We start from the raw sequence: 17,847 nt of genomic DNA on the forward strand, positions 1-17,847 counted from the left end.
TTGTTTGTTTTTTGTTTGGGTGTTTGCGAGGTTTTCAAAACCCAAGCCCGTGGCAGTCTGGGTGGTCATCTGGCCTGCCAAAGATGCCCCCTTAATGTTTGGATTGGGCGATTTATTTATTTGTCTTCAGAATTAATATGCAAAATGGAAAGTGCAATCCTCTTTAGCACATCCCGCTAACAGCAGGTCGTTCATGCGTCCAGACTGTGGTTGGCCTGCTCAGACACTCGCTGGCATGCACAGATGACCGAGGTGCACTGGCACACCCCACCCACTCTCAGTTTAGTGGGCAAACATTTATTCACCCATTCAAGTGCATAATCACCCTTTCTGAACACAGCTTAAAAATATGCCGGAGATGTCAATAGTGTTTGCATGCAAAAAAAAAAAAAAAAAAAACTTTTGTAGGTTACAATTTTGTCAATTAAATATGCTTTTAAATATGATGCATTGATTGTGTACAATAATATCATTTGTATAGTATAAATGTATTCAGATATCATCAGGTTTATTATCATCACACAATTTCTGCCTTTTTGAATTCCTTTTAACCCACTTTTAATACATTTTTCTTCTGTTTTAAATAAATTTTTATCTTCTTTTGTGGTTATTTTATTATTCTTTTAAACCTCTTGTTTATGGATAGATGATGGAGGATAGAACAACAGACAGATAGAACGACAGACAGATAGAACGATAGAACGATAGATAGATAGATAGATAGATAGATAGATAGATAGATAGATAGATAGATAGATAGATAGATAGATAGATAGATAGATAGATAGATAGATAGATAGATAGATAGATAGATAGATAGAAGCAGTGCGATAGCAGAGTAGCAGTGCAATATGGATGTATATTGGCACTGGTGGGAGGCGTGCGTTAAGGCCGAGTGCCTTAATGTCCCACTAGTGACGATATACAGCCACATCGCACTGGTACTTATGCGATATTGCGTTTAAACAACAGTTTATTCAACAGCAATTTAACCGGCATAATCATCTATATAAAAACAAAACAGGTCATTTTTGCTCACATTTTAAAATTATAGGCTGAACAACATGAAATGCCATCAGTCTAAAGAGATTTCCAATTATTTCTCTGTTGCAATCAGGATATCACAAAAATTAACCCCTAAAAATCCAAAGCAAAGCAAATACTACATTATGTTGTCCAACAGCAGCTATATTTGTCAAACTGTAGTGAGTTTACTGATCTGCTGTCAGTTTATGTGGGGGGAGAAATACAGAAAGAGGAGCGAGGAGGCTGTACGTGTTCTGCTATCGCAGAATATCACATAGCTATCAGCCATTAGATTCGAGAACAAGACAGAACTGTTGTATAAATATATATACTATATGTATGTATGTATGTATGTGTGTATATATATATATATATATATATATATATATATATATATATATATATATATATATATATATATATATATATATTTACAGAGAGAGAGAGAGAGAGAGAGAACAACAGACAGACAGAAAGAAATTAAACAGTGATTAATAAGTAATTTAAATACAATTTTAATAATTACTTTTTGAAGCTCCTTAACCAACACTATAGATAATGAATCATATAAACGACAATATATTAATATGTACCATATTTGAACACTGTGCGCTTTGCTCCAATGTCCTTAAATATATATTTTACCAATACAATGGGATTATATTAAAATCCAATGTAACAGTTTTGCAAACAAATAGTCAATAAACATAAACAATAAACAAATACCGAATAAATTATTTAAATCTTGAAAAGTCCCAGCAAATCACAAAATTTATTACATGCTACTTCAGCCTCACTGAATAGAGATTTGACCTGCTGTCACTTCTTTTTCCGCCCTCTCCGCACTTGCTTTGTATTCAGTGTGCCTGTACTGCTACTCCAGTCATCTGGTACGTATTACCTGCACACATGCTCCAGACAGCACCGGTTGACATTCAGGGTTAAACAAATCCAGCCAGCGCACAGGCCATAGATCAGTCCAACACCGGCGCACTCACACGGGCTACTGTGTACATCCACTCCTGCTTTTCTACAGCTGCAACTCCCCGAACAGCATGTTCTGGTGTTTTTGTTTCATTACTTGTCATGCTAGCAGATTATTAGAAGAGAACATGCAGTACATTAATTGCAAGGACAGTCTCCCCGAGGGAAAGGAGTGAATTTGCTATGCAGTTGTGCCTGTTTAAGCACAGTATTTTAGCATAAAATTCCTGCTTCATATTCGCCAGCCAAATGCAACCTAGTCCTGTTAAAATAATACACATATTGCTAAAAGTAAACCGGGTGCTTAAAAGACAAAACAGACAGATTGTGAGATCTGTTTCTGGCATGGTTTGCATTGCCTAACATCTGGTAGAACATAGTCTTTCTGTATCTGAAAATAACTAACATTTCTGCAGAATAATGTACACTCACTGGCCACTTTATTAGGTACACCTTTGCAACAGCTTGTTAACGCAAATTTCTAATCAGCAACTCAATGCATTTAGGCATGCAGACATGGTAAAGACGATCTCCTGCAGTTCAAACCGAGCATCAAAATGGGGAAGAAAGGTGACTTAAGTGACCTTGAACAAAGCATGGTTGTTGGTGCCAGATGGGCTGATTATTTCAGAAACTTCTGATCACCTGGGATTTTCCTGCATAACCATCTCTAGGGTTTACAGAGAATGGTCTGAAAAAAAGAAAATATCCAGTGAGTGGCAGTTCTGTGGGTGTACACAGAACCAAGGTATGCAGAAAAGCATCTCTGAACGCACAACATGTCCAACCTTGAGGCGGATGGGCTACAGCAGCAGATGACCCCGACGAGTGCCACTCATGTCAACTAAGAACAGAAAACTGAGGCTACAATTCCCACAGGCTCACCAAAATTGGACAATAAAAGATTGGAAAAATGTTTCTGATGAGTCTCCATTTCCACTGCGACATTCGAATGGTAGGGTCAGAATTTTGCATCAACAACATGAAAGCATAGATCCATCCGGCCTTGTATCAACAATTCAGGCTGCTGGTGGTGGTGTGATGGTGAGCGGGAATAATTTCACTGCACTGTTTAACATTTGCACATTTAACATTTCCACATATTCATTGCACTGTTCACTTATTTAAACGAAATGCAGCCATACAGTACATACCTCTGGTTACATAATTTGTACTCTCCAGATATGTATACGGGGGTATGTTTTTACAATTAACCTGTGTTGATATTAGAAAAATTTGATGTTGCGAAAAAAACAAAAAATTCTGCTAAATATATTATGATATGAATACGATTTCACCAGTTTTTTTTTATTTGCTCTATTTTACTTTTTTGTTGAACAGTATTCAGATACAAAAAATATTTAGAAATTACAAAAAACGTTTTTCTCACTTAGAGTTTTTGACTCTTTTCTAATCTGAAAATGGGGTCAGTAAATTTACTGTAATGTAAAATAACACTATATAGTCTTTATCGTTCAAATAATTTAATACAATTAGCATTTGCTACACCTCCAAACGTCATAGCTGTTTGTGCACAAATGCTTTAAACACTTAAAAATGCATGCAATTGATAAACTTTCCACTATGGCTAAACTGTGTTCTGTGCCTCCTGCATGGTCAAATATATTTCAGACTCTACAGTGCATATCCTGTGATGCAACTATTGTGCATGTGCACACTGCAATATCGATGCTGAAACGATATACTGTGAAGTTCTGATGAAGAATGTTAACTATAAAATCATCCATTGACTTCAATAGCATTTTTGGATCCTACTATCAATGTCAGTGTCTGTTTTTTCTTTTTTTTTAACAGAAGAAAGAAAATGGTAAAAATTTAGAACCACTTGAGTGTGAGTAAATGCGTGTCATTTTTGGGCGAACTATAGCCTTTTTAAATAGATTTTCCCCACTTACATGAATTGTTTTTGATTACCAATTAGTTTATAATTCCTTGAATAAAATAATAAAACATTTATAATTTAGCATCCTGTTTTTTTTCCCCTTTTACCTCAATTACCTCATTTCTGGCTCAAACAATGCAGCCGCAGCTTGACTTTGGATTGATTTCTCTCAAGGTCCAGCATCAGCCGAGGAGCTGCCACTGAGATGAATGGTAACGCATGAGTTTTAATGGCTCTTTCCAGGTATGACTCCAGATCTCCTCAAACTGAACCTATAATCATATAATAGGTTAGTGGTTGAAATCACATATCATGATCTCTAATTATAAGCCCACAACCGTAACTTTAAAAAAAAAAAAAAAAAAAAAGGTTATAAATGACGTGCCACTTACTGAATGGAAATCAACACAGAAATTTGATGTTTAAGCAGATGTTAACTGTTAAATGCTGATTTATCAGCTTACGAATTCGCTTAGCTTAACTCCATGTAAAAATTAAAAATTTCCGATGTTTATTTTGCTAGTGAACATTCAATTTTTTTTTATGTGAACAATTAATCCATGCAAATTGAGGATGCAGTAGGTGATTGTCTTCAAAAAAATTTTTTTGTTGTGCTGGTTGAAAGTCTCTTCACATTCCGATAGTAATTATTAAAGTAAATGATCTAAATGTATTTATATGTATTTTTATATTCTGGGTAAGGCATAAGACTAAACAACGTTTGTCTAATTAAAAATTGTAGGGCTGAAAAATAACTCAATCACGACAGGTATCTCAAACTGTGTCAATGAATTTAAATGTGTATTTCTGCGCAGCCTCTTTAAGCAGGCAGATACGTCATTTGCATGTACACTTTGAGCGTTTTGTACGACTAACATGCCTAATGCGCATATTTCCCGTTTGGCGCATATTTCCCGTTTGGCACAAATCACTTCAGTCGGAAAATCTGAAGTTCAACTCAATTCAATTCAATTCACCTTTATTTGTATAGCGCTTTTACAATGTAGATTGTGTCAAAGCAGCTTCACATAGAAGATCATAGTAAATGGAAACGTCCATAGTCATGTCAGTCCAGTTTTCAGAGTTTAAGTTCAGTTCAGTTCAGTTCAGTTCAGTGTAAATTAATAAATAACTATTGAGAGTCCAAACACTGAAGAGCAAATCCATCAATGTGCAGCTCTACAGATCCCAAATCATGCAAGCCAGTGGCAACAGCGGCGAGGAAAAAACTTTACCAATTGGCGAAAGCGAAAAATTAAAAAACCTCGAGAGAAACCAGGCTCAGTTGGGCAGGACCATTTCTTCTATGGCCAAACATTTTGTGCAGACCTGCAGTCTAGGAGAAGCTGGACATCAGCGAGACTCGTCTGTACATGGAGCGTCACAGGAGTCTAATGCTCTCCACTCCTCAGTTCAGCGGACATTCGTGCTGCGTTAACTAGTCAGGAACTTGCTCTTGTAGGGGGTGTGATTATGACGTAGCGCCTGTTGTAGGTGGCCGGTGGGTAAAATCCTCTTGCTGACACCAGACAACAGCTAATCAAACTGGGCTCGGTTCAGACTGAAGCACTGCTGAAAGCTTCCATCATCCAGTTATAGTTTCTGAAGGACTTTATGAATTTACAGGGCTGGGTGCACTCAGTGGACTCCTGATCTAGTGGACTCAGACACGACTCCAAATGAATCGACGCTGTTTATCAGTCTTCCTAAAGCACATAAACACAGCTATTCCCCCGATAAAATACATGTTAGCTATTTACCAACAAAGCTAGGGTCACCGGGCTGACAGAAGCCCTGCCCTGATGCGAATCTGCGTCAATTGGTCAGTGAATTTGACGTGCGAATGAAGCAGATTTTACAAGCGAATAAAGCGAGTAAACTCAAAATGTTCATGAATCTATTTACGTGCGAATAGCGCAATTTATTCGCGTTTGTCGCATCTGGTGTTAACACAGCATAATGCTGCGTTCACACTAGACACTGAAGTGTCAAGTACAAGTGATTTACATGTTAAATCAATGCAAAGACATGAATAGACTTTAGCATAAAATTCCTGCTTCATATTCGCCAGCCAAATGCAACCTAGTCCTGTTAAAATAATACACATATTGCTAAAAGTAAACCGGGTGCTTAAAAGACAAAACAGACAGATTGTGAGATCTGTTTCTGGCATGGATTGCATTGCCTAACATCTGGTAGAACATAGTCTTTCTGTATCTGAAAATAACTAACATTTCTGCAGAATAATGTACACTCACTGGCCACTTTATTAGGTACACCTTTGCAACAGCTCGTTAACGCAAATTTCAAATCAGCAACTCAATGCATTTAGGCATGCAGACATGGTAAAGACGATCTCCTGCAGTTCAAACCGAGCATCAGAATGGGGAAGAAAGGTGACTTAAGTGACTTTAAACAAAGCATGGTTGTTGGTGCCAGATGGGCTGATTATTTCAGAAACTGCTGATCACCTGGGATTTTCCTGCATAACCATCTCTAGGGTTTACAGAGAATGGTCTGAAAAAAAGAAAATATCCAGTGAGTGGCAGTTCTGTGGGTGTACACAGAACCAAGGTATGCAGAAGAGCATCTCTGAACGCACAACATGTCCAACCTTGTGGCGGATGGGCTACAGCAGCAGATGACCCCACGAGTGCCACTCATGTCAACTAAGAACAGAAAACTGAGGCTACAATTCCCACAGGCTCATCAAAATTGGACAATAAAAGATTGGAAAAATGTTTCTGATATAATGCTGCTGATATAAAGCATAATGCTGCGTTCACACTAGACACTGAAGTGTTAAGTACAAGTGATTTACATGTTAAATCAATGCAAAGACATGAATAGACTTTAGGCGACGCAAGTGACGTTTTTCGTGCGAATGAAGCACCACGAGTTGAGCGCGAATTGCTCGAGAAAATTTGAACTTCAGTGGACATTCATGCTGCGTTAACCAATCAAGAGTTTGCTCTTATAGGGGCGTGATTATGACATAGCGCCTGTTGTTCGTGTCCGAGGTAAAAATGTTCCTGCCGACACCGACAACAGCTCATTAAATTAGGCTTGGCTCAGTCAGAAGCACCGCTGAACTCCTCCATCATCCAGCTATAGTTTATGAACTCACAGAGCTGGGTGCACCTCAGAATGAATCTAGTGGACTCAGACACGGCTCCAAATAAATCTACACTGTTTTTCAGTCTTCCTAAAGCACATAAACACAGTTATTCTCTCAATAAAATCAATGTTAGCCATTTAACAACAAAGCTAGATTCACAGGGAAGACAGAAGCCCACCCCATGATGCGAATCCACGTCCATTGTTAAATTAATTTGACGCGAGAATGAAGCAAATTTGACGTTTTCTATCTGGAGTGAACACAGCCTAATGCTACTTTGAATATTGGGTCTGAAATAGCCTGTATGAAAGAGTTCAAAACAAGGGTGCCCAAACTCAGTCCTGGAGGGCCGGTGTCCTGCAAAGTCTAGTTCCAATCCCAATCAGACACACCTGGGCTAGCTAATCAAGCTCTCACTAGGCTTTCTAGAAACCAACTTGCCTCAACACACCTGCAAGGATGAGCAAAAATCTGCAGGACACCGGCCCTCCAGGAGTGAGTTTGGACATCCCTGCTTCAAAACAACATTAGCACTATTTCATTGACTGTGATTAATGCTGTATTTTATATTGATTGGCTGATTTCACTATTTAGAATTTGCAAACAATACTTTTCTGAAATTATCTTATTGAGGAGAAAGTCAGAATGTGCCAATATAAAACCAACTACCCAATGCCATTTTGGGGGAAATATAATTCCTGCACCCATTGGCCTGTTAACAATTATGACGGACAAAGTGCGTGTAACCATAGAGTTTTCTAACTGGTGAATGACATGATCTAGTGTTCGACATCAGCATTCACGTGTTAAAGACTTAAGGAGTCGTGGCTTTGAACGGCAGAGGAGGGATGTCAATTTTTAAGCTATAATGCTAACGCTAGCATTTTGACAGATCACCTATTGCACCTTTAATTGATTTGTAATGGGACAACATGAAGGAATTGTGGAACTCATGTGAAATTTATTTCTTGTATTTAAATTGTGTTTTTTTGCAGCTCTTCCCACTCTCTAAAATCATAAAAAATTAACTCAAAAATTAAAATCCTGTTATTATTTCCAATTCCAATTTCGTTCAAATATCCTGAGACCTTAGTTCATCTTCAGAACACACATTAAGATATTTTTGATGAAATCTGAGAGCTCTCTCATTCTTCATACACATCAATGGTCACAAAACGTTCGAAAGGATCTCGTATAACAAGTCTACAACCACAACTTAAAAAAAACAAATCAAACAACAAATTTGTAACATTGTAGATTACTTAATACAAATCTAAATATGATGTTCTGAAGGTGTTACCCATTAAATATTGATTTATCAGCTTACGAGCTCGTCTTAATGGTCCCATAATACAATGTTTGACGTAATCTAAACTGAAATATGAAGAGAGGGCGGGGCTCTCTCACCTCTTAGTAGCTCCTCCCCCTTTTATAAAACAGCCAATAGCGCTGATAAAAGTAGGGGTTGGAAATGTCAGATACTAGAGTATGAAGTGACTTGAAAAAGGCAGGGGTGTCCAAACTTGGTCCTGGAGGGCCGGTGTCCTGCAGATTTTAGCTCCAACTTGCTTCAACATACCTGCATAGATCCTTCTAGACTGCCTAGTAAGAGCTTGATTAGCTAGGCCAGCTGTATCTGATTGGGGTTGGAACTTAACTTTGCAGGACACCGGCCCTTCAGGACCGAGTCTGGACATCCCCGATTTAAGGTGATCCAATATCGTCTAAATGCCAATTTTGTCACTATTTTGTAACGAACTAGATTATAAATATCCTTAAAACAAACAATAATCTTACTAACATTAAAAAACAACAACTCTATATTAATTTCATTGGACCTTTAAACGTACTACTGTACAGCTCATGAATATGGGAGCCACACGTGTACAGAAAACTTGAAAATTCGTTTAGCATTTAGCCTCTGTTCGGTTTCTCACTTCATCACATGGCGATTGAAACTGACAGGATAATTATCAGATCATCCAGAATTGATCTTCATCCATGTGGGTCAGTTCCAAGAAAAGAGGGTGGGTGAAAAGGAATAAATAAAGGGCAAGAAGAAAAAGGCGTGCTCTTTGGAGAGCTGGCGATGGTTCAGTCGTCTTGTCAGCGAGACACGTATGGTTACGGGGAGGCAGCAGTTTGGAGATTGCGTTGCGGGTGTTCCCTTGATGTACCCTGACAGGAACCAGATTCAGAGCCCAGCGCCGGCGTCTAAGCTCTTTGCTTTTTATTTGTCTGGCTCCTTCGGGTTTTTCCTGGCCCTGTAGAGCCGCTTCGCCGAGTCTAAGGCCATTTGTGCAGCTTGCTAGCTTTAGTGGGAATAACAAATACAGGAGAAAAAAAGTCTTAACCTTCTGAAACAGAAGAGGAGGAGACCACAATCATGCTATTGTTCATAGTTTAGAAAAAATGAGGAGGTTAAACGTGGTGGTGTGTTTTTGAGCCCGAACGGATATCAGCATACGCTACAAAACAGCATTCATATGTGGTTTTTAGGGTGGATTTGCATGGAGGAAGAATAAAAATAGTATTTTTCTATGCAGTTTCTTAAATATAAGAGGGTAAAAGTGTTTTAACTGTATTAAGTAATAGATTTTAATGTAATTGTTTGTATTCTATAAAACAATCATATGAATGAATATTAATATGATTTTAATAATAATAATAATAATGACAACAATTATTATTATTATTCTACAACACAAATAATAATAATAATAATTATTATTATTATTGTAATATTAGTAATAATATTAATAATAATAAAAATATTATTATATTATTATTATTATTATAACTATTATTATTATTACAACAACAACAACAATGATTACTATTATTACTACTATTATTAAAATAATGATAATATTAATAATAATTAATAATAATTATTATTATTACAACAGCAATAATAATAATAATAATAATAATACTAATAATAATAATAACAATAATAATAATAATAATATTATAATTATTATTATTTTTATTATAATCTTTATTATATAATTCTTTAACAATGTCAATACCTATAAAAAAAGTTTCTAAATATTATAAAATAATTTTAATAATTACAATAATATCCCTGCAAAATTAAAACAAAGGTTTTAAATGGTGAACTGAACAAATCAGCAATAAAAAATTAACTGGTTAATTTTAATGCACGTTTTTTATAATATATTATTTATAATTATTTATTAAAAATGAATCAAAAGCTGTTTGCTGAAAACGTTTAAATCAACCGGTATACTATTATAATTATGAACAAATTGGTAAATTCCAACATACAGTATTGTGTCAACCTGTGACTTTTTTTCTTAATAGGGAAACACACACAAAAAATTGTAATGTCATGCAAAATTCCTAATTTTGGTGTCCAAAATAAAATTAGATTATCATATATAACAATATTTTTATATATATAAAAGTGGTAATCATGGTGTACTGAACAACATCTGTAAATTATCTGCAAACTCAGTTTTGCGCATTTGGTTTCATGTTTAATTTTTTTTCTTATTTATTTACGCTTTTAAATTTTGTTATAAGACCTTGATCTTTCCTTTAACCACTTTTGATGTTGAAGAGTTCAGAAAAAGTGACTTTTATTGACATTTTAATAGTTTGAAGTGATATATTGCCTGTGTTGGTGTTGTAATATTGAACCCCACTGACCTTCAATTCTTTCCTTAAGGCTCTTTAATTTTAAAAGAACTGTTTCAAAAACCAATTGAGCGATTTAGTCAGCGTAACTCGATGCTCAGCACATGCTTTGGGGTTTATCTTAATAGTCAGGTCATCTCATTACATCACTGCCTGCTTCAGAGAGCCGTGGTTTTGGCTCTCTCGGCGCTGTTCTGCTAATCTGCTTAGCACAAGGATGGTCCAGACCCACTGTAATTAGACTTACACAGCAACACAAACCGACGGGTTTCACTTTAAGTAACCACCTCTACATTTTGTGTCGCATTACGCGGTGTGAAACTGGACGGATCTGGCACAAGACGGGCCCCGTTTCACACCGTTCTCAGACAGCTTCCCACCTCAAAATGCAGACAGAAAAAAAACCTAGTCGTGGGTGGCTTAGCGGGTCAGTCCACCGACAGAGTGCGCATTTCATGAGAAACGCAGCCACTTAATTCTGAACCATTCGTCAGATTTACTCATTTACATGAGGACAGCTATCATTTTGTGCGAAGGCTGACATTGATAAATGAGGCGTTTCAGTTAATAAGCAATACAAACAAATGAGAGGTCTTGAGAGAGAAGATGGTCCTCATTTAACTCCTGCTTTTTTGTCTTGCTCTGGGTTCATAAAAATTGCTTCCATATGATTGCCGCATTAATTTGAGCAAAATCCAGATTTAAAAACCGCTCCTTTGTGTGTCTTTAGCGAGATTTGGTTTTTATTAGGGGGAAAAACAAACCGTGTAGCTTGAAACTAGCAAAACATGGAAAAATTCCATTCGCGTGTCAAAATATTGTTTGATATTTAACCAATAGGTTTGTGATTTTTATCTGTGTTATAGCGCAGCGCACTCAAATGTTTTCAGATCAGACCTACAGTACAATGTGTGGGTGTGTGTTAGCATAAAACATCCCTAATAAATTTAATTACAATAACATCCCTGCAAATTAAAAATAAAAAGTCTTAAATGCTAAACTGAACAAATCAGCAATAAAAAAAATAAAAAAAACAAAGCTGGTTAATTTCACTGCAAAAATAAATACAAATAAAATGTATATTTTGAACAGGTATACAATGTAATTTACATTTTGTTTAATTATTCATTAAAACGAATCATAAGCTGCTAATATACTACTTGATATACTAGATATACTATTAGAATCAAGAATGAAAATGATCACACTTTACAATAAAATTTCATTAATTAATGTATTTACTAACATGAACTAATATTGAACAATATTGCACAGCATTTATTAATGTATATATAATATTATGTATAATACACACACACACACACACACACACACACACACACACACACACACACACACACACACACACACACACACACACATATATATATACATACATACATACACACATATATAGTATTATATATTAAAATATTATTATATTATATATTAAAATGAATAATATGCGGCTGAAAACCACTGATATGCTATTATAATTATAAATGACAATGGTCACACATTACAATAAGGTTTCATTAATTAATGTATTTACTAACATGAACTAATTATAAACAATATTTGTACAGCGTTTATTAAGAATAGTTAAACAAATGCAACTAATGCATTAATATCCATATAAATGCCTAACATTAGTAAATGCACCATGTATTTTCATTAACCAGAACATATACTGTAATAAATGTATTGTTCATTGTTTGTTTACGTTATTAAACAAATACGACCTTATTGTGAAGTGTTACCTTGAAAATTGTATTATTACACCAACATACAGTGACTTTTTCTTCATGGAACACAAAAAAGTTATTTTAAAGTCATGCAAAATACCAGACATTGGTGTCTAGATCAGACCTACAGTACTATCTGTAAGATTGTGTTTACATAAAAAACTCATATATACAGTTGATGTCAGAATTATTAGCCCCCTTTTACATATTTTTTTTTGTATTTTTTAAATATTTCCCAAATGATGTTTAATGTATGTCTGATAATATGTTTTTCTTCTGGAGAAAGTCTTATTTGTTTTATTTTAGCTAGAATGAAGGCAGTTTTCAATTAAAAACACATTTTAAGGTCAATATTATTAGCCCCTTTAAGTAATATTTGTTTTTGCCTAATTACCCTAACCTGCCTAGTTAACCTAATTAACCTAGTTAAGCCTTTAAATGTCACTTTAAGCTGTATAGAAGTCTCTTCAAAAATCTAGTCAAATATTATTTACTGTCATCATGGCAAAGATAAAATAAATCAGTGATTAGAGATGAGTAACTAAAACTATTATGTTTAGAAATGTGTTGAACAAATCTTCTCTTCTTTAAACAGAAATTGGGAAAAAAAATTAACAGGGTTGCTAATAATTTAGGGAGGCTAATAATTCTGACTTCAACTGCATTTTTAATTACAATAAAATCCAATTCAATAACAAATGAAAATAAAAGTCTTAAATGCTAAACTGAACATCAGCAACAAAGAAATTGACCTAGTTAATTACACTGCAAAAAAAACCTCAGAAACAAAATAAAAAAACAACAAACATATACTATAAAGTCATGCAAAATACCTTATTTTGGAGTACAGGTCAGACCTACTGCACAATGTGTGTGTGTGTTAGTATAAAATACTGTACTTCTCATAAATTCAAGTCAATTTGCACCCGCTTTGTATTTTCAGTGCATGTTAAAATATTTTTAAATCAAATTAGCGACGCCATAAATGACCATCAGATGGCCAGCAGGGAGCCGTGTCATTTGGAGACGGAAATTTTGCAATGAAAAATGATAAATTATTGAACGGAGACCAAAACATATCAGCACTCTGACTGAGCCTTTTTTTCCCCTCCCGTCCGAGTAAAAATATTAGCACAAAAAGTCCTTATTAAGGGTGGCGATGTTATTTTAACTAGTTTGAATCACCTTTGGTCTCGGCGAGTCCCTGAGAGCTTATAAGTTCTCTCCAGCAGCAGAAGCAGCGCGTGAAAAGTTTTCTCCACTGGTTTAACGCAACACTAGCAGAGAACAAGTGCTCCGCTCTTCTCTGCTCGAGCGCGGTGAAGACCTGTCAGATGGAAACGACACTTTCCTGCGTTCTGACATGTGGGGGGTTCAGAGGAGGCCGGAAAACCACCTGTACACAAACTGTGATAAACAGTTATTTTAAAATAATGAAGTCCACATCAAATTAGGTGTAAAGTCATTTCTTTTAACCACAGTTGGTAACACTTCACAATAATGGTCCATCAGTTACAGCTTTTGATGATTGCTTACACACTAAAATGAATCTTTTCCCACAATTAGCAAAATCTTCCACTCAAGGAGCAAAACACAAGGCTAGATCTGCACAACTGCAAGCACGTTGTCGGCTTCACACTTTTTGCAAAACATTACACCCAGAAATATGCACATGACTAAACAGACTTGGATGCTTTTGACAGATATTTTTCATGATGAAATTTCCTTGCTCAAAGCAAAGCTTTCAAATGAACGCACACGTGAACCATGGGTTAAACACAGCCATTAGGTGTAGGGTTGGATACTGAAACCCGGTGCCATTATAGCACTGGTACATTTGTAACAGGTATGTACTGGACCAAATCAGCATATGAATTTCGGTGCCTAATTTCAGCTGCGATAAGGACGTAAGAAGCATCAAGGGGTGCATCAAAGGCACACATAGGTACCAATGTCACACCATCTCTAAACATTTCATTCTAAACAACTTTGAAGAATACTGACAGGTAGAGCTGCACAATTAATCGTTAAAAGATCACGATCTCGATTCGACCCCCTAGACGATCTTAATGCAGCATTTCTACGATTCTGCCAATCATAATTTCAAGTTTAGGAGAGAAGAAAAGGCGGCTGCACGAGTCTTTTCATTGTTTCACACACATTGCTCAGTGACATTGACACCTCTCTAAATGATGTTGAATGAGTCACATCCTGTATTTATAAGGTATAATTCACCTAAAAATGTAATTTTTGTTTTAATAGAATGATGTTTTCGCGATCGGGAAATCACACGTGACGAGCTGCTGACCGTGAGCTGTTATCACAGAGGGCGGGCGCACAACCTCTACTTTAGTGAACAGAACCTGCATATGTTGCGAGTAACAAGTAATACAGTTGTAAATAATATTCAGTTCGTGGCACAGAGTGATCGTTTGGGAGCCGCGCACGAAGTATGGACAAGAACTTAGCAGTCAAAATTAAACCAAAAGTGTGCACTTTATTTAAAAGATCATATCGCATTTTAGAGTTATGATTACGACAAGCATTTGATCTGTTTTTTCTTTCATAGCGAACCCACAGTTGTGCATGAAAATAAATGTTTACAATGCCAGTATAAGTACTCTAGCCTATATATTGTTGAATATAATCTGATAATGGCAAATGTCTGATTTTACCAGTGAATTAAAAAGTCTAATATGACAGATTTGAAGCATACATCTCAAACATAATAATTCAACATAAGAATTATTATAAAAATAGATTAATATAGAATAGAATTATTTATGGAAACCAGTAGACCTACACATAATATTATTATCGATGTTGTGCCATATGTTTGTTTTTACCATACCTTTATTTTACATCTACAGAATCGTGAGAAAATTGTGATCTTTATTTTAAGCAAAAAAATTGCGATTCTCATTTTAGCCAGAATCGTGCAGCTCTACTGACAGGCATTTGTCAGGCGTTTGTTCTTGTTGCTTGGGGAAAGGACGCACGCAACGCACGCAGTACAGCACATTCAGGTGAGCCATAGCGACTCTCTTGTGACATCATCTGGCACTGTTAATGAGTCCGCACATGGACACCAATGATTCGATTTTGATGATTAAGACAATACTCTGATTAAGAGTCTAGACTACCATGTAAACAGTGATTTGCTATTACTTTAAAGGGCCACAGACATCTGCGTCACGAAATGCAGAGTTTTTTTTTTTTCTTTCTATTCAACGTGCTGTATCAAATTCCATTAAAAGGGCACTCTTAAAACCAATCACTATTTATTGCTCACATCAAATACCTCATTTTGTCATGGGGGCATGAATAAAATGTTCCTGAACGAAAGTGAAACTGCAGTTAAAGACGAAAAATTTTAAATGAAATGAAACGTCTGAAATTAAATGAAACTCTGAAAGAAACATGGATAGCGTGGTGACACAATGATGTTAATCGATCTATGTACTTTAACATGTAAGACGGGATCAGGAAAGGAACATTCAAAAAGCAACTCATGTAAACACCTCAATCATAATATTGTCTTATTTATATTAAGGCAAATCATTAGATTGGTTATGTAAACAGTCACAAGCCATAACTATAGAAAAAAGGAGTTCAATATTTTGATGGCAACCTATCCACTAGTTTGTAGTAAGCTAATGTAATTTCGTGATGCAAATCTTAAATTCATGCAAACCAACAAATGATCAAAGGAAATATATTAATGTAATTTAAATATATAAAATATAAATTGATGTTTACTTAAAACTTTATTATAATGTTCCATTAAAATAATTTTTTTAAAAGATTTTGTCAAATAAAAGATTTTGGTCATCCACCATAATTTTGTGGCTCAAAAGTATTGGTTCAGGCACCGGTACTGTTTTAAAAGTATCAATTTAGGATCGGTATTGAAATAACCTCAAAGGATACTCAACCCTAATCGGGTGTGCACACACTAGTGCAAAACTTTAGACACACCAACCAGCTGTAACCACAATAAAAAAGCAATAGGTATAAACTATTAGCCTTCAATAAATGTTTACAGTAGTATAGGTATAAAATTGAGTGTTTTAGAAGCATGTGTGTTACGTATGGTGTTGAAATTGTATTTTGTTGAAAGGTTTTGAATGAAGTGTTTTTTTTTTTTGCAAAAATAATTGATGAGTTTTGCTGTTTGTGTGTGTGGATGTGTAAATTGTGCGTAGCCTTCATTTCAAAATTGTGCAATCATAAAAAACTAATGTGAGTTATGGTATCATCTTTGTTGATGTTATTGTTGTTAAAGTTAAATGAGTTAACGCTATTTAAGCTAAATAATAATAATAGTTCATATAAACTCCCTGTGCATTAACTATTCTTAACAAGCACTAATTCTTGTTACGATAGTATACCAACTGAAGTATCGTGTTACCAAGTAGTATTGCGATACTGTAAATCAAAACTCAAGTCCATAAAATAAAGAAAATTGACAGAAATACCATATTTTATATGTTATAATATGCCTACTTAAATTGAATTAATGATTCCCTTATTATTTAAAAAAAGTATTTGCACGTCACTTCACCTAAAATGTATTCATTCTTAGTTTATTTTGTAGATAACCGACCAACAAAAAATACATTAAAATAAAAGACTCAAATTATACCAAATCACATTTGTTACAAAAAGAGCATTTTTCCAACCAAATTAGGTTTTATGACATTGTCAAAGATTGTTTCAATGTTTTCTGTATGTGGGGAAATTATATAATGCATATATATTTCATATCGCAGTCTCTTGTGATTAGCTAATCGCAACGTTTCAAATTGTGATTTGCTTTCGATTAATCGCACCACTAGCATTTTCTACAGTGTAGGCTATTTACAATCAATATAATGTTAATATAATGGTGTGACCAATTACAGTATAATAAAAAAACAAATGCATCAAGCACAAAATACATATATTAACATTCATACCTAATTTAACCTTAAATGTTGATTTTAAAAAGGCTCATAGACCTGTTACTCATGAACTACATCTGTATTGAACAATAAAAGTACATAAGGTGTGAACTTTTATCACTTGCAGTATTGATTTCCATATGAAATCTGGTTTACATTTATGACCCCTCCAAAAACTCATTTTGATCACTTGTTTGAAAGTTTTAGGTGGGGATTTCAGTCAAACGAGTGTTAAAATTTTAATCGAAATATCTAATTTTAAAGCATCAACCTTTACATCTAATAGATTGACATATTCACACTGCACTAGCATGAAATGATCAATTTTACTTCAGCTTAGTCAGTTTATTTATCAGGGGTTGCCACAGCGAAATTAACTGCCAACATATCCAGCATATGTTTTGCACAGTGGATGCCCTTCCGACTGCTACCCGATACTGGGAAACACCCATACACTCACATTCC

General features: G+C 35.2%; 1 protein-coding gene across 31 annotated transcripts in view; it reads right to left on the bottom strand.

Annotated features, from left to right (window-relative positions):
• Nucleotides 1–17,847, bottom strand: part of runx2b (RUNX family transcription factor 2b) — a 284,262-nt gene that overhangs the window by 177,841 nt on the left and 88,574 nt on the right. For 10 of the 31 annotated variants that reach the window (XM_073932311.1, XM_073932290.1, XM_073932299.1 and 7 more), the window contains one exon: nucleotides 4,030–4,185. The exons of 14 other annotated variants lie outside the window; for them this stretch is intronic. Coding sequence is in view for 1 of the 17 variants with exons in the window: in XM_068215404.2 (XP_068071505.1) it covers nucleotides 1,928–1,961 (34 nt within the window). In the remaining 16 variants the exon portion in view is untranslated. Of the gene's footprint in view, nucleotides 1–1,927; nucleotides 2,075–4,029; nucleotides 4,186–13,624; nucleotides 13,847–17,847 lie in introns of those variants that run through there. 7 more of the 31 variants (XM_073932294.1, XM_073932305.1, XM_073932307.1 and 4 more) reach the window with 3 other exon arrangements.

This window comes from Danio rerio, chromosome 20, assembly GCF_049306965.1.
Source record: "Danio rerio strain Tuebingen ecotype United States chromosome 20, GRCz12tu, whole genome shotgun sequence".
In the NCBI taxonomy this organism is placed as follows: Eukaryota; Metazoa; Chordata; class Actinopteri; order Cypriniformes; family Danionidae; genus Danio; species Danio rerio.